This window comes from Saimiri boliviensis, chromosome 9, assembly GCF_048565385.1.
Source record: "Saimiri boliviensis isolate mSaiBol1 chromosome 9, mSaiBol1.pri, whole genome shotgun sequence".
Lineage (NCBI taxonomy): Eukaryota > Metazoa > Chordata > Mammalia > Primates > Cebidae > Saimiri > Saimiri boliviensis.
The window spans coordinates 28,047,725-28,075,300 of NC_133457.1; the positions used below are offsets into that span (position 1 = coordinate 28,047,725).

Sequence of the window (27,576 nt, forward strand, 5' to 3'; positions counted from 1 at the left end):
CTTGTCTTCTTCCTTTTGACTGTCACAACAGTCCTTCAAACTGGTTGTATTAGGGTTCTCCAGGAAACAGAACAAATAAGACCTGTGTGTCTACACATATCTAAATCTGTATCTCTATCTATCTGTGTATCTATCTACCTGTCTATCAGTTGATCTGTCTATTAAAAAAGAGAGATTTTAAAGAATTGTTTCATGCAATTGTGGGACTAGCAAGTCCAAAACTCACAGGGCTGGCCTGCAGGCTGGAGACCCAGGAAAGACATGAAACTACAGCTCAAGCCTGAAGTCAGTCTGAAGAAAGAATTCCCTCTACCTCAGAGGACTTCAGCTATTTTCTTTTTCTTTCTTTTTTATTTTTTTTATTTTACTTTAGGTTCTGGGGTACATGTGCATGTCATGCAGGGTTATTGTGTAGTTGCATACTATATTTGGCATTTCTCCCCATGTTATCCCTCCCCAACCTTCCCAACTCCTGCTGTCCCTCCCCTACCCCCCCACAACTGCCCCCAGTGTGTGATGCTCCTCTCCCTGAGTCCACATGTTCTCATTGTTCAACACCCGCCTATGAGTGAGAACATGCGGTGTTTGGTTTTCTGTTCTTGTGTCAGTTTGCTGAGAATGATGGTTTCCAGATTCATCCAAGTCCCTATAAAGGACACAAACTCATCATTTTTTATGGCTGTGTAGTATTCCACACTATATATGTGCCACATTTTCTTTGTCCAGTCTATCACTGATGAGCATTTGGGTTGGTTCCAGGTCTTTGCTATTATATTTTTCTTAAGGCCTTTAAACTGATTGGATGAGGCCCACCTACGTTATGTAATCTAATCTGCTTTACTCAATGTGTACTGATTTAAGCTCTCATAGAAACATCTAGAATATAATTGACCCTTGAAAAACAGGTTTGAACTGTGGGCCCACTTCTACATGAATTTTCTTCTGCTTCTGTCACCTCGAGACACAAAGCTCATATCCTCTTTTTTTATCCCCCTTCTCAGCCTGTTCAATATGAAGACAAGGATGAAGATTTTATAATGATCTATTTCTACTTAATGAATATTAAATATATTTTCTCTTCCTTATAATTTTCTTAGTAACATTTTCTTCAAATTTATTGTAAGAATGCAGTATATAATACATATATAACATACAAAATATGTGTTAATTGACTATTTATATTGTAGGTAAGGCTTCCAGTCAACCATAGGCTATTAGTTACATTCTGGGGGAGTAAAAAGTAATATATAGATTTTTGACTGGGCAGAGGCATGGTACCTCCATTATTCATGGATCAATTATAAGGTTTGACGAAGTATCTGGTGTCTTAGTCTGTTCTCATGCTGCTAATAAAGACATATTCAAGACTGGGAAATTTATAAAGGAAAGAAGTTTAATTGACTCATAGTTCAGTATGGCTGGGGAGGAATCAGGAAATCATGGTAAAAGAGGAAGCAAACACATTCTTCTTCACATGGCAGCAGCAAAGAGAAGTGCTGAGCAAAAGCAGGGAAAGCCCTTTATAAAACCATCAGGTCACATGAGAACTCACTGTCACAAGAAAAGCAGCATGGGGGTAACTGCCCCTATGAGTCAATCACTATCTCCTACTAGGTCCCTGCCAGGACACCTAGGGATGATGGGAGCTACAATTCAAGATGAAATTTGGGTGGGGACACAGCCAACCCATACCATTTGGGTACTGTAGGCCAGTCATGGTTTCACATAAAATTAATCACTACATTGACCTTTTTAATAAAGATGCTTGGGGGTCTTTACTGTGCTTTGCTAAAGCAGAGTATGAAAGGTTTTACATCCATTTGATTTTTTGGTCCTCTTTTTTTCTTTCATTGCAAACTTTTGAAGATACCAGAACTTCTATAAACATCAAAAACCAGAAAATAAACAGGGTAATTATTGGTTCAATTGATAATATTGATTTATGTGACTTGGCTGTCAAATGCAACAACTCTTGTTGATGGCATAACTATCTAAAATACAATTGAACAATGAAATGTTACTTTAAGTATAATCACATTTTGTCTTATAGTAGGTTTTATAGATACAGTTATAACAGTTATTTCTTCAAATTCACCATATTTCACTAATATCTGCAATATAGATTAGTGTTTGACATACAATATATCATTGAGAAAATAAGCCCTTAAACTTATAATTTTACTTTTATTAGTTTGCAGCCTTGAAACATCAAAGACATTAATAATCAAAATCTCCAGCATTTGGACAGGTAATCACTTGGTTACTTTCCTTAGTTGTTTGCTTCACTTTGAGTACAAAATGGCAAAAGTAATGAACTAATAATCATTAAGTACTCTTTGACGATGGTAGTGTGATGACATGTTGTTTGTTGAGAAAATCTTCCTCCTTCTCATCTGTACTGCTCTCAGAAAGTGACAGCAAAGACTGAATTTTGGTATCTCTTCCAGAAGAGCTGAAAATACATAACAAGATCAATACACAATATACAGAACCAGGTTTCAACTCTTCATCTATCTTCCGATCAATACTACATACGTTGGAGTTGCTGGAGGCAGGCAGATGTGAGGAGGCTGTATCAGACTGGGGCCATAATTTTCAGTGTGCCCAATATACCCAGCCTCCTTTTAATGAGAAATTCTCATCATTCTCCCTCTCCCAAGAAATAAAGCCACAGTGGAACCAAGGAGAGACTTTATGGTCTCTGATTGTTTCTTTCATTGATGATTCAGAGGCACTTTAGAAACTTGCAGAGCCTCAGGGTCATCATTAAGAACATTCATCATCACACTGGCTGTTTAATAGAATCCCAGTGAATAGACTGCCAGATGAATCACCTCTTCTGTGTACTGTAAATTAGGACTATGTAGATAGTCAAGATATGCCAAAGTAAAAATTAATGACAGCATTTATTTGTTATTTTATTTTGATGCATTTTATTGGTGGCAGTAGGGGCACTGATGGAAGCTCTAATACCTGAGTGTCTAAGGTTTGGGAACAGAGGTAGGATGGGGAACAGATAAAAGCCTACATAATTCAGATTTTTTTTTTGTCTTAAATAATCTAGAGTCTCAGTCTAATTATTCTGCTAAATAATATAAAATACTTTGCTCTGTGATGGATATAACTGTTCATTGGATTATTATTATTATTATTTTGAGACAGAGTCTCACTCTGTAATCCAGGCTGGAGTGCAGTGGCGTGATCTCGGCTCGCTGCAACCTCTGCCTCCTGCATTTAAGCGATTCTCCGGCTTCGCCTCCTGAGTAGCTGGGATTACAGGCAACCTGCCACCACGCCTGGCTAATTTTTTGTATTTTTAGTAGAGACAGCTTTTTGCCATGTTGCCCAGGCTGGTTTCGAACTACTCAGCTAAGGCAATCAGCCCGCATTGGCCTCCCAAAGTGCTGGCCTTACAGGCATGAACCACCTCACCTGGCCTTTTTGGATTATTTTTTATGCTTAACACAGGCTAAATGAGCAGCTCATAAACTATGGTCTGTGGAACAATAAAAATCTCATTGTGATTAAAATTTTCAATGGTCCAAGAAAAGAAGAGCTAGTGACTGTGTCTAGCTTATAGATCTATAATTTTTAAAAAATGTACTTTATTCTGTTTGTAAGGTCCCCTTATATTTTTAGTATTGAATGTCATTTGTCTTATAAATGATGAGAATATTTGTAGGTTTAGTTTGTTTTAATGATTTTTCTAAGGGAAAAAATATCAATCTTATATAGATCCTTTAAAAAAAAAGTTAAGTGATAATAGAAATTCAAAAATCTAGGCTGAGTGTAGTGGCCTGAGTAGTCCCAGCTACTTGAGTGGCTGAAGCAGGAGGATAACTTGAGCCCAGGAGTCTGAGATCTGCCTAAGCAACATGTGGAGACCCTGTCTTAAATTTTTTTTAAAGAAGAGAAAGAAATGCAAAAACCAAGAACAATAGCTCAATGCTTTACTCCTCCAGAAAGAATAAGAAACTCTTGATTCCCTTTTTATTGCAATATTAGATTTCAATTAAATTTCAATCAAAGAAATTTATAATACCAATAACTTATTTTATGCTTTTTTTAGTCTTTCTAGAAGGAATCCTACTCCTTCAAGGAACTGCAGTGTGTCAATAATAAACTGACACAATAGACTGCTTTTTTTGAGACTTTACTAGTATGACCTACATTCTTTATGAACTGATTTAAACATCCCCAAATATATTTTATGTGAGAAAAGAATAATGTGATACAAATTAAAATATGTTATTGTTAATTATCTAGACTTGATTTCAAGAAAGGAACGATTTCAGCCTAAAAACCTTATTCACATTGGGTAGGATTCTATTAATACAAAGCATTGAAATTTATTAGGTTAATTAATTTAAGTAAGGCAATTGTTTTTCAATATAATAAAAATGCTGAAGGATTATTACATTCCAACTATCTTTTCATTTTTATAATACATTTTATGCAGTAGGGAATGATCTTACCTTAAAGTAACAACTTCATAAGCCTTTTACTAAATCTTGATAATAGATCAGCAAAGGACCCAAACATTTTATAAAGAATCGTCATATAAAGTACACATATGAGGACAATCTTCCTATATTTAATAAAGATAACTAGTTGGAGCTTGTCAAAATTTTTACTGCATACTATATTAATATATAAACCACAGGCTTAACTTACTTCAATTCTTCAACTCCACAGGGACCCTTCACATGTGAGGTCTTAAGGAAATCTGTGGAAGTCTGACTTATATTCAGTGATTGGCTGCTGAAGGCTGGTAACTCTTCTGAAGGTAAGCTGTGAAGCTTTTCTGAAGTATCTGAAATATTTTATTTCATGTGTTGTGAAAACGTAAATTCAAGAAACAAATATACAGCATATGGTGCTGAATGTTTACCCAGAGTAAACTATGGGCAGTACAAAAGGGTCAGCACAGATTTTTAATTATTTCTCAATTTTCTAATGTTTGTGGGGTAAGTTTGATTTGAGATTCCAAATTGGTGCATGAGTACCAACTCCTTTTTATCATATTGATTGTTAAATATACATTATAATATACTTATATTAAATATACATTATATTTACATGTCAAATGTCCTGAGACCTCATAAAATTATGAAAAAAAAAATCAAGTGACCCCCTTTAAAGCTAGAATAATTTCCAGCTCCTGAACCTGTTGGATACTTTATTATCTTTTTTCTTATAAGAAATAAAAGCTTTACTCCCACACAGTCTAAGGGAAAGGTTAGCTTTGGCAAAGGTGCTCTTTCTTTTTTGACTTCCTTCCTTTGTTTGAGTAGATAATAACTGTTCATATTAGATCGAGACCATCCTGGTCAACATGGTGAAACCCCGTCTCTACTAAAAATACAAAAAAATAGCTGGGCATGGTGGCACGTGCCTGTAATCCCAGCTACTCAGGAGGCTGAGGCAGGAGGATTGCCTGAACCCAGGAGGCGGAGGTTGCGGTGAGCCAAGATCGCGCCATTGCACTCCAGCCTGGGTAACAAGAGCAAAACTCCGTCTCAAAAAAAATTAAAAAATAAAAAAATAAAGGAGAGAAGCCTTAAATTTTTCTTTTCATGAAGCTGGCTTATGATTTAGCCTAGCTAAGGATAAATAGTGCAAGTTAAATGAAATCTTTAGGCAAATATATCTTCATATAAACTACCAAAAATTTAAGTATGTAATTAAATATCATCATATGTTAGAAAGGCTATAATGCCTTCTTTTTTCATTCATGAAGTTGTAATGAGCCATCTAACTTATACATACACTATGATGACTTTTAAAACCGTCAAAATTAGCAGTTGCTATTCTTCCCTTTACTTTTATGAAAGGTCCAAATAAACATCCTCCCGGTCAGAAGAACCAAACATCAACATACACATATTCTACAGTGGACTTTTACTTTCCTTTGGTGGTTAGCATCAGCCTGATACATTTCAGCAAATAGAGATTTTCCTACTGAGAGTAAATCAGATTATTTTCACTGAAAGATATAACTCAATAAATTTACACATGGAAGTGTCCCTAAAATAGCCCAGTGACTTTGAAATCATGATGCATGGGTACATTCAGTAAGCTAAGGATTTGGTTTCTGCTCCCACCATATCCTCAGCAATCAGCACATTACCTAATCTAGTTTAAATATAGGGGCTTTAACAAGATTAATTTTGAAAAAGACAAAAGATTTTTGAGTTAAAATTTTTTAAACCTTCGAATTACTTCCATCTTCACTTAGAGATCAGGGAATTAGGGGCCCTTGGAGAATAATAACTTGTTGTAAGTCATATGGCCATGTAGTGGAAGAGCTGGAACTAAAACTGGTATCTGTTAGCTTACCAATGTTGTAAATCACTCTGTTCCAGAATCTAATTCTTTAGCTTTAAGCTATTATCTTCTCTCCTATTTCTCCATAAGGTAAAAGATGACCCAAGGTGCCTTTACACCCCCTAATGAAATGGAATACTCCCACAAGAAAGCAGTAAATTCAGGATTTTCTATTGGTAGAATTGTAGTACTAAAACCCAACAGTAATGCTTTGATCTAAAAAATACCACCAGGCGAGGTCCAAACTCTATTATTCAGTTGAGCTAATTGAATGAGCATAAAGTTAATTCAAATTGTGCAAATAGAATGAGACTATTTTTATAAAACTATTTATTCTCAAAATTATATTTCAGAATACCTGTAAAGTTAACAGGAACAAAGGTATTATCACTTGATATGAGATAAAAAAAAATCAAGGCAGATAAAAATAAAACTGCTTATACCAATCTTATTGCAGGTTAGTGTTAAACTCAAAAGGTGAATTGTACAAAAATCTGCTCCTGATTTTTCTAATACAGGAACAGGTAAGACAGGATTAACATTTATATTAGAAAATTTACAACTGGCAAGTCAGTTATGTGTTGAGAAATGAATAATAATTAAACCTTTTCTATCCCTGGAGTAAGAGTATATTCTCTGATCATTGAGGAATCTCTTAAAAACAATAATAAACAATTAGACTAAAAAGAAAAATAATAATAAACTATAGAGCTCTGAAGTACATTTCTAAAACTGAAGTCATTTAAAATGCATACATAAAACTATATTCCATACAGAAATAAGCACTTGTTTAAATAAATGAAAGGAAACCCAAAAGAAAGAAATATAAAAACTTCAAAGAATGAAAACCAATCGAAGAGGTTATTTCCCAATAAGGAACAACAACAAGAACTCCGAAAGAACTATTTAGAATAGCTACATATCTACATCCTAATATGAAACACAGTGTGATATCTGAAATACTCACTATGTAACCTGTGAGCCCCATTGCTAACACTTCAGCTTCCTTGTTTTTTATTCTTCCATCTCCTCTCCCTTCTGTGCTATGTCTTGTTTATTTCTCCTTTTCCTATTCTCTCCTTGTTGTATCCTTTTACCTTCACTCTGCCCACACCCTCCCCTTCTTAAGCAGTGATATGGTTTGGATTTGTGTCCCCACCCAAATCTCATGTCAAATTGTAATCCCCAATGTTGGAGGAGGAGTCTGATGAAAAGTGACATGATCATGGGAGCAGATTTCTCCCTTGCTGTTCTCGTGATAGAGAGTTCTCATGATATCTGGTTGCTTAAAAGTGTGTAGCACCTCCCACCCACCACTTCCTCCTCCTCTGGTCATCCGTAGTGTGCCTGCTTCCCCTTCTGCCATAATTATGTTTCCTGACGCCTCCCCAGCCATGCTTCCTGTACAGACTGCAGAACTGAGCCAAATTAAACCTCTTTTCTTTATACATTACCCAATCTCAGGTATATCTTATAACAGTAGGAAAACTAATATATGTGGTCACAAAATTGATTTGAAGTAAAGTTTTCAAATTATGTATATGGCATTGTTATGCAGTGGCTAGACAAAGGGGTAGCTTTGCCTGGGGTTGTGCCTTGCCTCTGCTATATACCCAGGGAAGACCATGGGCAGTTACCACATTGCCCAGAGCCTCAGTTATTGAATATGAAAAAAGGAAATTAAGACTACCACCTGCCCCATCTACTTCACCAAATAGCTGTGAAGATCAAATGGAGCAACATCACATATAAAAGCAACCAGTAATTATTATTACTCATTAAATGGTTTCTTTTATTAACTTTTAAATATGTTTTCACTTATATGTGTACCCAATTTGTTTTCTGCAATTCAAAGACATGCTAAAGCTAAAGATTGTCATTCTATCTTTCTGCAATTTGACTGCCTTTTCAAGGGTTATCTAGTTAATTTTTGAAATTTAAATTCTGATTAGATTAGCATCTTTACAGTTTAATACATTACTTAATGAGCAACCTATGAACTAAGGCTCCAGTTACTCAGAAAGTACTGCCTCGCTGTTTTATTTTACTGACAGTATGGCCTAACCATTTTCATTATTTCTCAGATTAAAAGAAAATGCTTACATCTCTTTAATTATTTGGCTCAGCTAATTACCTGTGAAATCATACAAACAAAAGATTGTTGTGGGAACCTAAGGTCTACAAAGATTCTTAAACTACAAATCAGATTGAGTTTGAAACAAACAAATCATTTTTAACTACTGAAGAAGTAAATGCTTTAAAGTGCATTATTACTAACACTTTTTCGTAATATGTATGTCCCAAATTTCTTCAGGCTATAGCAACATCCAAAAACTGACAAAGTGGCTTTATAAGTAACTTATACCAATATATTAAGCTCATTAAAGAAGTGGTTATAATGTTATTTATAAAGCTATTTGTGGAAGGAATAATAAATGGCATGAACTGTAACTAACTATAATCCTCAGAGCAGTACAGAAGATAACATAGTTTTATAATGGAAACAGTTTTTAGGATTTATTAAAAATGGGGCTTATTGAGAACACCTTACCTTACTGTATATAGGAAGTGACACAAAAATGGGGCAGGGAAGTGCTGGGTAGAAAAAGGCAGGTCCCTGTCTAGGGCTCCACACCACAGACCTAGGTGAGGACAGGCACTCCTGCTTTCACACACAAATGCTGCAATTTCCAAGACCTCCCTGGCCCACCACTCCCCCATTCTGGGCCTATAAAAACCTGAGACACTATTGGGAAGACACACAGGTGGCCGGATGTCAAGAGGAAACATCAGCAGAAGACACGAGTGGCTGGATGGCAAGAGTATGTCACAGAACCATGCTGGCAGAAGAGCACACTGACAGACATGGGCACCCCAGCAGGCCAACAACCAGTGGGACGAGACAGTTTGGCTGGGACAGTTGGAAGTAAGCTGGGGACGCCAAGTGGCCCAACTCTCAAAAATTGATTTGAAGTAAAGGCTTCAAATTATGTATGTGACATTGTTATACTACAATAGGAAAACCATCTTCCTTCTGGCTCCTCTGTCAGCAGAGAGGTACTTCCACTCAACACAACTTTGCACTCATTCTCCAAGACCATGTGTTATCCAATTCTTCTGGTACACCAAAGCAAGAACCTGCAGTACAGAAAGACCTCTGTCCTTGTTGCATTTTCCATTTTCATTCTGGCTTACTGCGCCCCATTCTGGGCCTACAAAAACCCGAGGCCCTAGTGGGCAGACACACAGGCAGCCAGATATCGAGAGGAGCGCATTGGCAGAAAAAGACACAAGCGGCTGGATGGCGAGAGGACGTTGAGGGAAGCACACACCGACGGACAGGCAAGAGCACACCAGCAGGCCACTGACCAGCAGAATGGGGTAGAATTTAGCCAGAGCGCAGTTGGAGGAGAGCTGGGGCTGCTGGACAGCCCAACTCCAGAGGAATACTATTGCTTCTGCCTCCCCCTAGGGTGGAGAGCTACCTCCACTCAATAAAACTTTGCACTTACTCTCCAAGACCTCGTGTGATTCATTTCTTCAGGTACACCAAGGCAAGAACCTGGGATACAGAAAGCCCTCTGTTTTGGGGACAAGGTAGAGGGTCTAACTGAACTGATTAACATAAGCCACCTGGAGATAGCAAACTAAAAGAGCACCCTGTGACGCACACCCACGGGGGCCTTAACAACTGTAAACATTCACCCCAGACACTGCAATGGAGTCAGAGCCCCACAGCCTGCCCATCTGTCTGCTCCCTAGAGGTTTGAGCAGTAGGACACTGAAGAAGTGAGCCGCACCCCCATCACATGCCCCTGTGAGGGGACAAGGGAACTTTTCCAGTGTCAGAAGCGCTACCTCTTGTTTTATCATATAACTTAGTTTTTTGAGGACTTACTATGTGCTAGGCGCTGTTGTATGTGTGGAGACAGAGATAAATTTTCAAAAATATAATATCTCATCTATATAATTTTAGTTAATGATCAAATAATATTATTAGATAGGTTTTATTATTATACCCATCTTTCATATATAGAATCTGTGCAATGAGAGAATTTGGAAGTAATTTGCCCAATAGTATGAAGCTAGTAAGTGGTGGTATTGTTTCAAAGCACACACCCTGGCAAGGGAACCTGGTTGTCAACCACCCTGCTTTCTGTCTGTTGTCTCTTGGCTCATCATGATCTTCTACCAGCAACCAAAACACACACACACACACACACACCCCTCTGTCCATCCTAGGTTCTTCTAGAATGGCACTCTGATATTAGCCACAGCAATCGGAATCCAAGGAGAAACTGCTTAAACACCTCTGCCCTCCTCAGGTGCTTCTTGAATGGCAGTCTGATATCAGCCACAGCAATTTGAATCAAAGGAGAAACTGTTTACTTAATGTACTTATTTTCTGTCTTATTCTCCTAGCTTCTTCACATGGTTGTTTTTCATAGAACTTGGAAAGAATAAGTGGATACTTCCTAGAAACAGCAGAAAACAAGTCAGAGAGCTTGCTCTTCACAATAATGCAGCTTTCACAGAGATTTAAACATATTTACATTTGTATAAGCATCCAACAGTGTGGAGGTGTATGTCTGACAGCAAACTTCATCAAGTTTTTCCAGACTGCACCATGCGTAGTGAAATGTGAATGGAATTTTTCTGCCCACTGATGCAAAAAACAGGGTACAAAGGCCTTGTGCAGAATCAGTGAATTTTCTACGATGAGCCCTTATGTCACTGTAGCATTTGTCATCTCAGTAACTGTTGGGTTGATTTGGCTGATGTGTCATCCTCTTCCTTTCTCAGAGTGAGCCTCTTCATAAGCTGTGCACTCATTCAAAGCCAATCTTCCCAACAGGAAAAGAAAAAAAAAAAAAGCCATGTCTGGGTTAAGTGTGAAAGTGGTTCTGCTGCTGGACCATCAGCAAAGCCCTGGCAGTTCACAGGCTACACAGTGTGTGCTTGCTATTGTGTATGAAAAGTCATGTGTTTCAGTGAAAATACTGGTGTTAACGTGTGAGGAAATAAGTGACCCAGGAAAAAACCGAAGCACATAGGAAAAAAAACAATTTTTAAAAATGGAAAAGCCAAAATGGTTGAAAAAAAGACTAGTGTTTGTACACTATTGTATTTCATTTGTAAATAATAAAATGTATCCATTTTTAAAATTACAAAGTCTTTTTTAAATTAAAACTGTATGGTTACCCTTTTAGATCCATTCAGACCTCACATACTTTATTTCAAAATTGGCCTATAATGTAAGAATTATCTTTAGGAAGGTTTATGTTTGATTTTTAGTAATTCAAGTAAGGTAAATGAATGATGGGTAAATATGGATTACTGACTTTTCTTCTCTAACCCCTATTAAATAAAGAGAAAAGGCAGAATAATAAAATAAAACCATAAAAGGAGCTAAACAAAGATATACAATTGACATAATAACTTTGAGAAGAGTCAACCAAAGAAATAAAACTCACTGAGGTGTGGCTGGGTGCTATTCCAATACACAGTGTGTGCCCAATACACAGAAACCAAATGAAGAGCAGAAAAGTAAGAGTCATAAAAAGAACAAACAAGTCTCACCAATGTCATGCTAATAGGGAGAAAAGTACGTGAAAAGAAGTAAGGAGAAGACATTTGAAATCCTTTTTAAAGCCCCTAATCACCTACGTCAAAATCTTAGCAAGACAAGAAAATTGCAAATCTGAAGGATTCCCCACAGAGACAGAACACAGGAAACAATGTAGATAGAAATTTGGCATTTAGTAACATCAAAAATAAATAAATAAATAAACACAAGCCCAGATCTTTCAACAAAGAGAGCTGAGCTCCCTAGTCCTACCCTCCTCCCAACATAAAAAAAAAAAAGAACAGGTTTCTCGCCAAGAGAAAGCCAAAATGGAACAAAAAAAAATTCAAAGATACAAAAACAGAAAATTTCTTGAAAATGAGGAGTAACATGTTCTACAGAGAAAGAACCCACATTTTAAAAAATGCTGAATTATTGACACTGAAACAAAATCTTGGGCCGGTTACTGACTTTCAAAGATAAAGAGAAATTTCTCCAAACATTCAGTCAGGAAAGAAGCCTGCCACGTGTCAGAAAGAGAGAGAGAGAAAATCGAATATCTAGGAGGCTTCAGATTACTTTACAGCAGTTGGAGCCAGAAAATGGTAAATCATTATATACAAGGTTTAAGACAAAGGTGACCTGACCAAATGATAGTATCCTCAGCCAATCTGCCATTTCAAATATAAATGTAGTAGACATCTCAAATGTATTTAAAAAAAAAAAAAAAAAAAAAACCTCAGGTAATAAAACTACTATAAATTCTACCTGCAGGAAAAAATTATTTGACAATTAAACTGAACCCAACAAAAGTTTAATGAAAAAAACTGTGATAAAGGGCTAAATAGCACCATGTTCAGGGTCAGAAGACAATAGAAAAATATCTACTACAAGTAGAAGAAAGGAAATTGTGACGTACTAAATTCATCTAATGTTCCAATCGGCAATAAGACAAAAGACAGACATTATCAAGCATGCTATAATAAAACCTTCAAGAAATGAATCAAGATAAAAGGCTAAGGTTTTGGAAGTCATAGGAAAAAATACTGGTACTAAACATTTAATCCATATTGATTTTCACTAAGAAAAATATAAAAGGAAAACTTTCAAAGTAAGAAAGTGTAACTATAACAAGGGATGTATTCGATACTATCTAGATTAGCATGTGGTTTTAAAAAATAAACAAATGAAGGCCGGGCGCAGTGGCTCAAGCTTGTAATCCCAGCACTTTGGGAGGCCGAGGCGGGTGGATCACAAGGTCCAAAGATTGAGACCATCCTGGTCAACATGGTGAAACCCCGTCTCTACTAAAAATACAAAATATTAGCTGGGCATGGTGGCATGTGCCTGTAATCCCAGCTACTCAGGAGGCTGAGGCAGGAGAATTGCCTGAACTCAGGAGGCGGAGGTTGTGGTGAGCTGAAATCGCGCCATTGCACTCCAGCCTGGGTAACAAGAGTGAAACTCTGTCTCAAAAAAAATCCAAAAAAACAAATGAGCCCTCATTTTTAATTGTTACTAACTGAAACTAATGCATATAGATATAAATGGCCTCCATTATTTACTCTTTCTTTTTACCTTTTCTCTCAATTTTTAAATTTACTTTTAATTTTTGTAGATAGAAAGTAGGTATATATAATTATGGGATACATGAGATATTTTGGGGCAGGTATGCAATGTGTGATAATTACATCATGAAAAATCCTTTGTGTTCAAACAATCCAATTATATTATCGAGTTATTTTTAAATGTACAACTAAATTATAATTGACTATAGTCTCTGGGTTGTTTTATCCAATACTAGGTCTCATTCATTCTTTCTATTTTTATACAGATTAACCATTCACACCACTTCACCCAAACTCCCCACTACACTTCCCAGCCTCTATTAACAATCCTTCTATTTTCCATCTCTGTGAGTTCAATTATTTTGAGTTTTAGATACCACAAATAAGTGAGAACATGCAAATTTGATCTTGCTCTGCCTGGCTTATTTCACTTAACAAAACAATCTCCAGTTCCATCCATGTTGTTGTAAGTGACAGAATCTCATTCTTTTTTATGGCCTGATAGTACTTCATTGTATGTATGTACCACATGGTCTTCGTTAATCTGTTAATGAATACTTAGGTTACATCTAAATCTTGGCTATTGTAAACAGTGCTGTAACAAATATAAGAGGGCAGGTACCTCTTGTATATACTGATTTCTTTTTTTATTTTTAAAATTTTTGTGATTATATAGTACATGTATATATTTATGTGGTACACAAGATGTTTTGATATAGACATGCAATGTGAAATAAGCACATCATGGAAAATGGAGTAACCATTGCTTCAAGCATTTATCCTTTGATTTATAAATAATCCAATAACACTCTTTTTTTAAAATGTACAATTAAAGTTATTATTGACTGTAGTATCACTGTTGTGCTATCAAATAGTAAGTCTTATTTATCATTTCTAACTATTTTTTGGACTCATTAACCATCCCACCTCCTCCCCAGCCCACCCCACTACCGTTTCCAGCCTCCAGTAATTATCCTTCTATTCTCTACCTCAATGAGTTTAATTGTTTTGATTTTTAGATATCACAAATAAGCAAGAACATGCTATAATTGTCTTTCTGTCCCTGGCTTATTTAACGTAATGTAATGATCTCCAGCTCCATCCAGTTGCTACAGATGACTGGATCTCATTCTCTTTTATGGCTGAATGATACTCCATTGTGTATATGTAGCACATTTCCTTTTTCATTCTTCTGTTGATGGACCCTAGGTTGCTTCTGAATCTTAGCTATTGTAAACACTACTGCAACAAACATGCAAGTGCAGATATCTCTTCAATATACTGATTTCCTTTCTTTTGAGTGTATACCCAGAAGTGGGATAGCTGGGTTGTATTGTAGCTGTGTTTTTAATTTTTGGAGGAACCTCCAAACTGTTCTCCATAGCGGTTGAACTAACTTACATTCCCACCAACAGTGTACAAGGGTTCTCTTTTCTCCACATCCTTGCCAACACGCTTTACTGCCTGTCTTTTGCATAAAAGTTTCATTTGTGGCTATGGTAAATGAAATTAGTTTTTCATTTCTTTCTCAGATGGTTCACTGTTGGCATACAGTAATGTTAGTGATGTTCATATGTTGATTTTGTATCCTGCAACTTTACTGAATTAGTTTATCAGTTCTAATAGTATTTTGGTGGTCTTTAGATTTTCTAAATTGAACATCATATTATCCACAAACAAGGATAATTTATTTCTTTCCAATTTTGATGCCTTTTACTTCTTTAGCTTTTTTAATTGCTCTAAGACATACAGTCCTATGTTGATCAACAGTGGTGAAAGCAGCCATCCTTGTCATGTTCCAGATTTAAGAGGACCAGCTTTTAGGTTTTCCCCATTCAGTTCAGTACTAGCTGTGTGTCTGTCATAGACAGCTTTTATTATGTTAAGACCTTCTACTCCCAGTTTTTTGAAGGTTTTTATCATGAAGGAATGTGAACTTTATCAAATGCTTTTTCAGCATCAATTGAAATGATTATACAGTTATTGTCCTTCATTCTGTTGATATGATGTATCCCATTGATTGATTTACATATGTTGGATCATCCTTGCATCCATGGCATAAATCCCACTTGATCATAATAAATAATCCTTTTTTTTTTCTGAGACAGATTCTCGCTCTGTCACCCAGGCTGGAGTGCAATGACGCAATCTCGGCTCACTGAAACCTCCGCCTCCTGGGATCAAGCGATTCTCCTGCTTCAGCATCCCAAGTAGCTGGGATTATAAGCATGTGTCACCATGCCCAGCTAATTTTTGTATTTATACTAGAGACAGGATTTCGCCATGTTGCCCAGCTGGTCTTGAAATTCTGACCTCAGATGATCCACCTGGCTTGGCCACCCAAAGTGCTGAAATTACAGGCATGAGCTGTCTTGGCCTCTAGTTCTTCAAGATAAGGTTTTATTTATTTGAAGTTTTCTGTTTTTCTTTTGTTGTTGTTGTTGTTGTTTTGATGTAGGTGCTTATTCCCACAACTCTCCTCTTATTGCTTTCACTGTATCCTATAGGTTTTGATATATGGTGTCTCCATTATCATTTGTGTCAAGAAATTTTCAATTTCCTTCTTAATTTCTGCATTGATGCACTGGTCACTCAGGAGCATATAGTTTAATTTACATGTGTTTTCCAAAATTTCTCTTATTACTGATTTATAGTTTTATATCTCTGTGGTCAGAGAAGAGTCTTGATATTACTTCCAATTTTTTGCTGTTTAATGACTTGTTTTGAACCCAACTTCATATGGTCTCTCTTTGAAAATGATCCATGCTCTCAGGAAAAGAATGTATATTCTTTAGTTATTGGATGAAATGTTCTGTAAATATCTATCAGGTCCAGTTGTTCTGCAGTGCAGATTAAGTCTGATGTTTCTTTGTTGATTTTCAGCCTTGGAGGTCTGTCCAATGCTGAAAGTGGTGTGTTGAAGTCTCCAGCTATTATTGCATCAAGGTCTCTCTCTCTCTTTAGTCCTAATAATATTTGCTTTATATATCTGGTCACTCCAGTGTTGGTATATATATATTTATCACCATGATATCCTCTTGCTGAATTGACCCCTTTATCATTATATAATGACCTTTCTCTTACAGTTTTTGTCTTGAAACGTTGTTAGATTTTGTGGAGGGTTTTTCTTTCTTTTTTTTATTACTTTTATTTAATTTTTCAAAACAAAGATGTATCATTTATAGAAAAATAGCAATGTCAATATTCTAAGGTCAATAAAGGAGGATACCACTAATAGGAAAAACAAGGGAAGAGCAAGTACGGAATATATGGGACCAAAGAAATCTAGCCTGTCTCCTAGATCTGCAGCTGGCTTCTTTCAAACTGTGTGAATGACTTTATGGTGCAAATAAAAGGATTAATTCCCCTGATGTTTTGCTACTGAGCCAGACCTTTGCACATTCAAGAATATGGTCACTGTATTGCTAGACTATGTCCACTGAAGTTGGAAATAAAATGTACAAGTATAATTTCTCAAGATATGGTCTGCCAACTAGCAGCACTGACATCACCTGGGTACTTGTTAGATATGCAGAATCTCACCTTACCTGATTTAATTTTAAAAATTTCCATTGTAACAAGATTCCCTGAAAGATCTGTATATACATTTAAGTTTGAAAAGCACTCCTTTAAAGATCTATTCTAATGGCTCCATTTTCCAATAAGGATACTGAACAGTGGCTTTCATAAAACTATAGAGATTAATCCTATAGATGATTTTCAGAAAGGAGAAAAAAGATTTTTTTCTGTGTACATGAAATCCTTCATTTTAGAATCTAGCTGTATGTTATAGCCTAAGGGGGCCATCCTTGGTGTGGCTGGGCATCCACACATTTTTAAACATATTCAGAGTGACATCAGGGGATTTCCAAGAAAACAGACACAATGGTTGATGGTTAAAGAAGGAAAGGGAAAGCTTTATCATTTGCTTGCTTATTTTTTTAGAGGAAGATATGAAGAATCAGGCTGAGGGCAGAGTTAATTAGCATTATCTGAAGTGAAAAATACAGCATTACCTGCAAGAGATCTCAGCACTTGTAATTCTTTTTCCAAACTGTCTAAGGTGTGTTGATCAGCAATGTCATCTAAGGAAAGCTCATTCTGGTCAGTAATATCAATACGTTCAATTTCTGAAATTTCAGAAGCAGCTCTAGATAAAGATTGAGCAGCTGCACTTGTGGTTCGAGGATGAGAGGATGAAAGGCAGCTGAAGCTTTCTTTAACAGAGTTGGAAAGTGGAAACTTTCCTGTTGAAGGTCTCCGTGATTTCTTACCTAAAATTGAAAGTAAAAACTTTTAAAATCAAATTTTAAAAACTTGAATGAGTACTTAAAGATACAAAATGCCAGGCCCCTGCTCACAGAGAAGTTCATGTAACAGTTTACGAAAAATTAGCTTTGACTATCACCCTTTCCAGCTAACCACATTTTATTAATCTCAAATTACTTTTCCAATGTCATAAAGAACACTTCTGCAGTTTTTTTCCCCAAATTTTCCTACATTCAGAGAAAAATAAATTAACTTTAATATTCACAAATGAAAATATCTGTAAACTAAGTCAACTTCAAACAGAAATGACACACAATTTTATAATGGATTCCAAAGCAAAGCACCAAGACATGTGTCTTAAATTCCAGGACAATACCACACTATACTATGTAAGAAAAAAAAAAACTTAGAATACATGGTGCCACTTCCTAGTGAACAGTTTTACTTAATGATGTGTAATATATTCTTACATTTAAAAAAATGGCAGAAAAGAAACTAATTTACAAAATCTATATGAATTTTTAGAAAAGTGCCAGCTTTAAAAAAATTGAGATCACATCTCTGATTTTCCTAAGTATGAGCTCACTATCTTCTGGAAAAGTTCCAGAAGCACTGATCTAAGTCAGGTTATTACATTGTTCCACTAGGACACTCGCTACTTTGTTTTGATCTATTTTGAAAGTCAGTTTAGTTGGTTTCTTCAACATGTTTGTGTCTTTCAAAGTAAGAAAAAAAATTTCTTCAAATTTTACAATAACACAACATAACTAATTTATAATTTGGTATTTCTCACAAAATATTACTTAATAAGGCCAAGAGAATTTTCAAGGTACATATTTAAAAATTCTTTGGGCAGGTGAATGCTTTAATATACTGGATCATTGTTCTGATTTAGATAAATATATTTATGGTAAACATAAGATAAATTTGCACCTCCTTACCACAAACTGGCTTTGTATAAAACCATTAGGTGAGTCAATGTGCAATTGTCATTATCATGAAAATCTTGATTTGATGGAACCTATGCCATATAACATTATTCTCACTCTAATGATTCAATGAAAAATATAAAATTCAAAAAAGTAACTACAGGCAGTCATGATGTATTAAACATTTAATGACTACTGAGTTTGTCTTTTTTTAACTTAAAAAAATCTGCTTCAAATATGTCTAATACCCCAAGAAAACTCTAAATACATTATATAATTATTTAAGCAATTAAAACTGACCAAGGTAAGTCTCAAAGGGAACCAACTTGAATTAAAATTTCATAAATCATTTTTAGAAATAATTGTTCTTGAAATAAAATTATTAGTAAGTTAAAATAAGACTAATTTTTGTGTCTATTTGTGCTCAGAGAAAAATAACAGTCTAAAATATTCCTATGTATTACAAATATAAACATATCCCTGAGAATTATTTTGATGACTAGAAGTTAAACATGATTTCTTCTTTTACCTATAATATGTAAATAATCATATTTATAGCAATCAAGAACCACACTTGCCATGTCTACATAAGGAAGCAAGAGTAGAGGTAGTAACAGTAGCTGCACAAGTCAGTGACTGTAACAATAATTCACAATATAAACCAAAAGTTCTACTCTAAGTGGTAAACCACACTTTAATATCTATATTATGATATGTCTTGGTCAAGGTAAAATTTAAAGAAATTTAGAACTCTTACTTTCAAAAACAAACCAAAGGAAAATGCTATGAGTAAAGACTGGACTTCTGCCAATTCACAGAAATGAAGAAAAAGTAATGATATAATGTAGATGCCCTTCAGAAAATCTAGAATAGCACAAACACTTATAAGAACATTTGATTGCCACAGTATTTAAAGGTAATTGATCCCAATTGAGAAAAAGTACACAAAGGACAGGTCAGTCTTATGCTTAACACCCAGCAAAGAAACAGACCATCTTTCTTGCTCAAAGTGTAATTTAAAGTAACCAAAACACAGAAATAGAACAGACCCCAATTTGGTTCTTGATTATGTTTATTGTTCTTTTAATTCAATATATCATTCTTTCTAATGTTTAATGTATAAGGATATTAATGTTACTCTTCAGATTAAGATATAACATAACATTAAGACTGGCCCTAATTAAAAATGCTACAAGTGAGGGGACCATTCCACAATTTTTAAAAAATCCAAGTTTGTAGATTAAAAGCATAAGTTACTTTTGGAGTAACATGTGCCATCACTGTCAATGTAATCATAAGAAATTATTGATTAGCACTGATCGATTATATTCTAAATGTAATAAAATTAATTTTCCTTGGTGGTAACTAAAGAATATATGCCCTATGATTAGTAATAAAACTAAGCCAACTATTGGGAAGGTAAAATTCAATGGTGCCTTTAAATTATATTAATGGGTATAATAATACTGGTGAGGATATAAAAAATAGGAGTTATTCACTAAATAATATTTAATATGATGAGAATCATTATTTTTATTCTAAATATAACATTAGAATTAGATGAAATGGGTACCAAAACAGAGATAAAGACCAATGGAACAGAACAGAGGCCTCGGAGGAAACACAACATATCTACAACCATCCGATCTTTGACAAACCTGAAAAAAACAAGCAATGGGGAAAGGATTCCCCATTTAATAAATGGTGTTGGGAAAACTGGCTAGCCATGTGCAGAAAGCAGAAACTGGACCCTTTCCTGACACCTTACACTAAAATTAACTCCAGATGGATTAAAGACTTAAACATAAGACCTAACACCATAAAAACCCTAGAAGAAAATCTAGGCAAAACCATTCAGGACATAGGCGTAGGCAAGGACTTCATGACCAAAACACCAAAAGCATTGGCAACAAAAGGCAAAATAGACAAATGGGACCTAATCAAACTCCATAGCTTCTGCACGGCAAAAGAAACAGTCATTAGAGTGAATTGGCAACTAACAGAATGGGAAAAAATTTTTGCAGTCTACCCATCTGACAAGGGGCTGATATCCAGAATTTACAAAGAACTAAAACAGATCTACAAGAAAAAAACAAACAAGCCCATTCAAAAGTGGGCGAGGGATAAGAACAGACACTTTACAAAAGAAGACATACAGGAGGCCAACAAACATATGAAAAAATGCTCATCATCACTGGTCATTAGAGAAATGCAAATCAAAACCACATTGAGATACCATCTCACACCAGTTAGAATGGTGATCATTAAAAAATCTGGAGACAACAGATGCTGGAGAGGATGTGGAGAAATAGGAGCACTTTTACACTGTTGGTGGGAATGTAAATTAGTTCAACCATTGTGGAAGACAGTGTGGCGATTCCTCAATGACGTAAAAATAGAAATCCCATTTGACCCAGCAATCCCATTACTGGGTATATATCCAAAGGATTATAAATCATTCTAATATAAGGACACATGCACATGAATGTTCATTGCAGCACTGTTTACAATAGCAAAGACCTGGAACCAACCCAAATGCCCATTGATGATAGACTGGATAGGGAAAATGTGGTACACATACACCATGGAATATTACGCAGCCATCAAAAACGATGACTTCACATCCTTTGTAGGGACATGGATGAACCTGGAAACCATCATTCTCAGCAAACTGACACAAGAGCAGAAAATCAAACACCACATGTTCTCACTCATAGGTGGGTGTTGAACAATGAGAACACAATGGACATGGGGAGGGGAGCACTATACACTGGGGTCCGTTGGGGGGAAATGGGGGAGGGACGGAGAGGTGGGGAGGTGGGGAGAGATAGCATGGGGAGAAATGACAGGCAGAGGTGAGGGGGAGGAAGGCAGCAAATCACACTGCCATATGTGTATCTATGCAACAATCTTGCATGTTCTTCACATGTACCCCAAAACCTAAAATGCAATTTAAAAAATTTAAAAAAAAAAACAAATTAGATGAAATGCAACTGTAGCAACATGATTTTAGGTAGTGTTTTAATAACAGATAATATTCCTATCAAAGAACTCAGTATTTTGATCTTAAATAAAGTTTGCACAACACTCTTGTTTGTTGACATTGTTGTTGCACTGTATCAGCTGCTGAGAATTTATACATAAAAAGAATTCTTAGAAATGTATTCTAAGTATTATAAGTTCTGTATAAAATCAGAAGATTTTATAGAAAGCTGCATAGAACATTTTCCTAATTCTGTTATTATAATTCTGTACAAAAAACTTCTACAGAAATTGTATTTAGTAGCATGATTAAGTGGAAAGAATACTAAACTATGTAGCTAAGAATGTTATTGTGTTATCTCATAGAATTACAAATCAACTTATGACCTATGAAATATAAAATTCAGGAATTGGAAAGTATAATGTCTTAAATTCCTTCCAACTTTGATAACTTGTGAATTAATAATCAAATCCAATTATAAAATTATGTATTAACTCCTAAAACTGCCAGGCATTGTGTCAGGATCAGAGTATTCAAAAGTGAATAAGACATTGCCTCTATCCTCACATTGTGTTCCAAACTAATGCATAGTTCTACTGGCCTACTCTACTCATTGGAAAACACTTACTGAGCACTTACAATAGGCCAGGTCCTGTTCTATTACTGAAGATACACCAGTGCACAGGACAGGCTAGTCCTTGATTTCTTTCCAACCAAGGGTGAGAGAGAGCAGGAAAAAAGCTAATAAGATGATGTTAAATAGTGATAGCTTCTACAAGAAAGACAAAAGAAGGTAAATGTGGTAGAGGGACTCAGGAGACCAGCACTGGATAGGGTGATGTCAGAAGGCCTCTCTAAGGAGGTAACATCTGGCATGAGACTGAAAAATAAAAAAGAACCAATTATATGAAGAGTGTGAAAATGGAGAGGGAAATTTCAGAGCACCCTGGATAAGAGGTAAGATCTAATTCTCAGGCTAAGAAGTGAGTAAGAGAGTGGCCTAAGAACAGAAAGAAAGCAACTGTGGCTAAAGTGCAGGAGAAGATGCAGTTAGGAGAGATGGGTAGCCAACTGAGTTGTTGCTGTGAGATACACGGTAAGGCATACCTTTTTCTATTTTCTATAGTAATTTATGGAATGCTTTAGGCAATAGAATGGCGTGATACAACATATGGTTTACATTTATGGAAAGTATGATTCACTCCCTAGAAACTATGAATGGCAATACTGTTAGGAGTATAAGCAATTCACTCATTTATTGTAAATAGTAGAATATAATGAAAATTAATTATAGCAACATGGTTTGGGGATAGGTAAAAGTGAAAATTGGAGACAAATGAGAGATGACAGACAAATGGCTTGGGCTAATCTTGAAGAGTGAAGGTAAAAGTAGTTAGAGTTGGGCTCTATCTTAGAGCTGAAATCAGCAGAATCTAAAGATAATTAGGATGCACTGAGTGAGAGGCAAGATGACTCCCAAATTTCAGACTTAATCAATGTTTGGATAGAGTTGCCATATACAGAAAGAGGAGGATGGTGTGGGAGGATTAAATTATGGCAGGGATGGAAAGAATGAATGAACTTGCTGCTAAACACATACAGCTACAATGTTTTTACATTCACGACTTTTAAAATTTTATGGAAACAGAAATTCCTTTATATACTGGCATCAGTGCAGAATACAAGATTTCTGTAACTTGTGACAGAGCCAGAAAATTTTTAGTTTATTTTAGGCCACTATCCCTGTTCATAAAGCCATTTCCTAACTTCTGTGGCTGGTAAACATTGTAACTGTTTAAAGACTCAACTGAATGTTACCTAGTTTCTAATATGTTGCCAATCTACACTTTTCAATAGCAAAGTCATTATTTTATCATCCCTAGTTCTTAAAAAAACTCTGCTTATATATCTAACTATTATAGCTAATAGGACATATTATCATTAATTACCTGTTGATGTCCAAAAGTAAATTACTCATAGGCTTTTTCATAAAACTTATATGTGGCATAATTTACATATTCACATATATATATATAAATTATATACATATATATAAATTTATAGCGCTTTTCTTAAAATATGGTATTTGGACTATCTAGCATAACAGTAAGTTGTTGTTGAAAAAATAAATGCAATTTCCTAGGCATTACCTCAGCCTTAATTAATCAGAATCCCTAAGAGTGAGATCCAGAAATCTGCATTCCAAAAGATTTTCCAGGTGATTATGCCAACACTGACTTTTAAGAAACTTTGCACTGGACTCTAAGCTCTTGAGCAATAGAGATTAAAAATAAAAATTTTAAAAAAATTTTATATCTGACAGATTCTAAACATAAATGCATATGAAAAGGATCTAAGCTAGCCAGAGAGTTTAAATCATAGATTTTAGGGCAAGAGAGACTTGTGTCTTAAATATAGAGATAAAACATGCAATTAAATTTCTGCCTTGAAGATAGCCTTTAAACCACGGCAAATAGTCCACTTTCTCAAGGATTCTTCCTAAACCGTGAGCTCACTAAGATCAGGGAATATTACTTCTGTATCTCTTTTATCCTCAGAGCCAAGCAAAGTGCTAATATCCTCAAAATATATGCTGAATTACCTGAATTCATTAGTTATCTACTGCAACTTCCTGCTTTGGCATAAAGAGAAACCCACTATAGATGGTATAATGGGATAACAATAATGTCCTAATAATACTAGTGATTTTTATAATGTCATATACTGTGTATATACACTCGTTAGGAAAATATTACAATAGATATTCAATATGTCCAAAGAATTATTCTATAGAAAATCTTATAATTACTTTGTTTAGAGAATAGAGCTAATAAACTGAAATCAAGATTCCAAGGTCAATACATAAGAATTACATTTAGTGTGTGATGTTCCCCTCCCTGTGTCCATGTGTTCTCATTGTTCAACACCCACTTATGAGTGAGAACATGCAGTGTTTGGTTTTCTGTTCTTGTGTCAGTTTGCTGAGAATGATGGTTTCCAGCCTCATCCATGTCTCTGCTATGTAATAATTCTGCATGATCTGCACATGTACCCCAGAAATTAAAGTATAATAATTAAAAAAAAGATCTAATAAATTCAATAAAGTTACAGGAAACAAAATTTTAAAAAATCAAAACAAATATAAATTAAATAAAAAACAGAATTATATTTAGAACTAAGCCTTCTCAATCCCAGCAATAGGCAGCAATCTTAACCTAAGTCAAACATTTCACATATGGCTATGTCTGATCATAAAATACACCAAGTGAAAGAGTATGCAAAATCTGATATAAACATACTGCTTCCCGAGTGAGTAATAACACTGAGTATGTATTCTATAAGGATTGTTTAAAATATGCCATATCTTTAACTATATTTTGCAAATATTATTCTCAAATACATTGTTATGGAAAATATAAGACTATAATCCATGCCTTTGGAAAAATGAGCACATTTGGTTTTGTGCTTGGGTTTTAGAAGAAAAGTCAAGGTCATTTAGTTAAAATAAATGAATTTAAATTATAGAACTTCGAAAACTACATTTCAGGTGCCTACTAAACTGGTAAAAAAGCAAACTGCTAACGGTAGTGAGCTGCCAACACAGCACTGCTGCCTTTGAGTCAACGTTACCCGTCTTTGGCTGTTTTCTACTTGATGATGGATTCTGAGCATCCTGCAGAATACCCAAGACAATTGCATTATCAGCATGTTCACTTAAGCTATGGTCTGGAATCCATTCTCTGTCTTCTGAAATTGAAAAATTATAAAGTTTAAAAAGGAAGAAAATTCATTTTGTTAAGTTTTATATTTATGTCTTAATAGACAATATTTAACAGAATAAAGAATATTTATAACAATGATATAATGACATACAAAATCTTATTACAAAATAAAAATCTATAAATTAATATATTTTAATTTAAAAATTTTTTAAAGTATATAACCGTACAACATAAAGTATAATTGTTTCTAAGTGAATAAACACATCTGAATACATAGGATGACTAAGAATATAGGTAACACCAAGATCTAACTTTCAAAATGGAAACCAGTAAATCAGGAAGAAACAAAATACTGGAATATATATATCTCTAGTAAGGAGACTAAATCTGTAATCATAAATTTTCCAATAAAAAGAAGTCCTGTCCCTAATTGCATCACTGGTGAGTCCTATCACTCATCTGAAGAAATAACACCAGTTCTCAAACTTTTCCAAAAAATTAAAGAGGAGGTACATCAACTCAATCTGTGACTCTAGACCTACAATGATACTAAAGCCAAATAAAGACACTACAATTAAAGAAAACAACAGAACAATATCATCTATAATCAGTGATGTAAAAATCTTCAAAGTACTAGGAAACCACATTCTCCAGCATATTAAAAAGGATTATATATCATAATCAAATAAAATTTATTTCTGAAATGTAAGGATGATTCAGCATATGAAAATCCATCAGTGTAATACACCACATTTACAAAATGAAAGAAAAATAAAAACATGATCTTCTCAATTTATGTAGAAAAATCATTTGACAAAATCCAACACATTATTGTGATAAGAAAACCCAACAAACTAGGAATAAAAGGAAAATGGCTCTACATAATAAAAGTAATATATTAATAAACCACAGCAAACATCAAGCTCAATGGTAAAAAACAGAACAATTTCTAAAATCTAGAGCAAGGCAAGGATGTCTGTTTTTGCTACTTCTATTCTGTATAAGTAGCCAGAACAGATAAGTAAAAGAAACAAAATACATTTGAATTACAAAAGAAGTAAAATTATCTTTATTCACAGATGATATAATCTTATATGTAGGAAACACTAAAGATTCCACATAAAAAAATCTGTTAGAATAAATGACATCAGTGAAGTAGCAGGATACAAAGTCAATAGGCAAATAAAAATTGTATTTTATATACTAACAATGAACAGTCTGAAAAAGGAAATAAAGGAAACAATTCCATTCACAATATCATCAAAAAGAAACAAATACTTAGAAATCAACATAACCAAGGAGGTGAAAGACTTGTGCAATAAAAACTATAAAACATTGCTGAAAGAAACTAATGAAGACATATATAAACAGAAACATATCTCATAATCATGAACTGGAAGAGTCAATACTGCTAAAATGCCAATGTTACCCAAAGTGATCTACAGATTCAATATAATCTCTGTCAAAAGCTCAATTACATTTTTTGTAGAAATTTAAAAAAACATTCTAAAATTTGCATGCAATCACAAGGGACCCTGAATAGCCAAAACAATATTGAAAACAAGAGCAAAGCAGGAAGACTCATACTTTCTGATTTCAAAACTTATAGCAAAGATACTGTAATTAAAACTGTGTGATACTGGTAAAAAGAGAGACATACAGACCAATGAAATGGTATAAACAACCCAGAAATAAATCCTCACATATATGGTCAAATTATAATGATTTGGAAAAAAGTATATATACTTATGCTATAAAACATAATTTGAAATATGCATATATTGTAGAATGACTAAATCAAGTTAATTAACATATATCTTATTTCACCAGTCATTGTGTGTGTGTGTGTGTGTGTGTGTGTGTGTGTGTGTATGTGTGTATGGTGAGAACACTTAAAATCTCCTCTCATAGCCAAATAATTTTTGACAATGGTACCTAGACCATTCAATGGGTAAAAGAATGGTCTTTTCAACAAATGGTGCTGGAAAACTTGATATCCATATGCAAAATAATGAATCTGGACCTTTAATACCACGTACAAAAATAAACTCAAAATTGATCAAAGACCTAAATGTAAAACCTAAAACTACAAATACCTTAGAAGAAAGTATAGGGCCATGACTTTGGCTTTGGAAATTAATTCTAAAAATGACACTGAAGGCACAGGAAACAGCAACCACAAAAATAGACAAATTGGACTTCATAAAACTTC

The 27,576-nt window shown here is 34.8% G+C and overlaps 1 protein-coding gene across 4 annotated transcripts in view; it reads right to left on the minus strand.

Moving 5' to 3' along the window:
* Nucleotides 1–1,179: 1,179 nt before the first annotated feature.
* The window catches only part of ZBBX (zinc finger B-box domain containing), a 121,496-nt gene continuing 95,099 nt past the window's right edge, over nucleotides 1,180–27,576 (minus strand). For all 4 annotated transcript variants that reach the window (XM_039480267.2, XM_003924972.4, XM_010335699.3 and 1 more), the window contains 4 exons: nucleotides 25,273–25,389; nucleotides 17,478–17,735; nucleotides 4,675–4,813; nucleotides 1,180–2,452 (listed from right to left, as the gene is read on the minus strand). In XM_039480267.2, coding sequence (XP_039336201.2) covers nucleotides 2,326–2,452; nucleotides 4,675–4,813; nucleotides 17,478–17,735; nucleotides 25,273–25,389 — 641 coding nt within the window. In that variant the 3' untranslated portion in view covers nucleotides 1,180–2,325. The remainder of the gene's footprint in view (nucleotides 2,453–4,674; nucleotides 4,814–17,477; nucleotides 17,736–25,272; nucleotides 25,390–27,576) is intronic.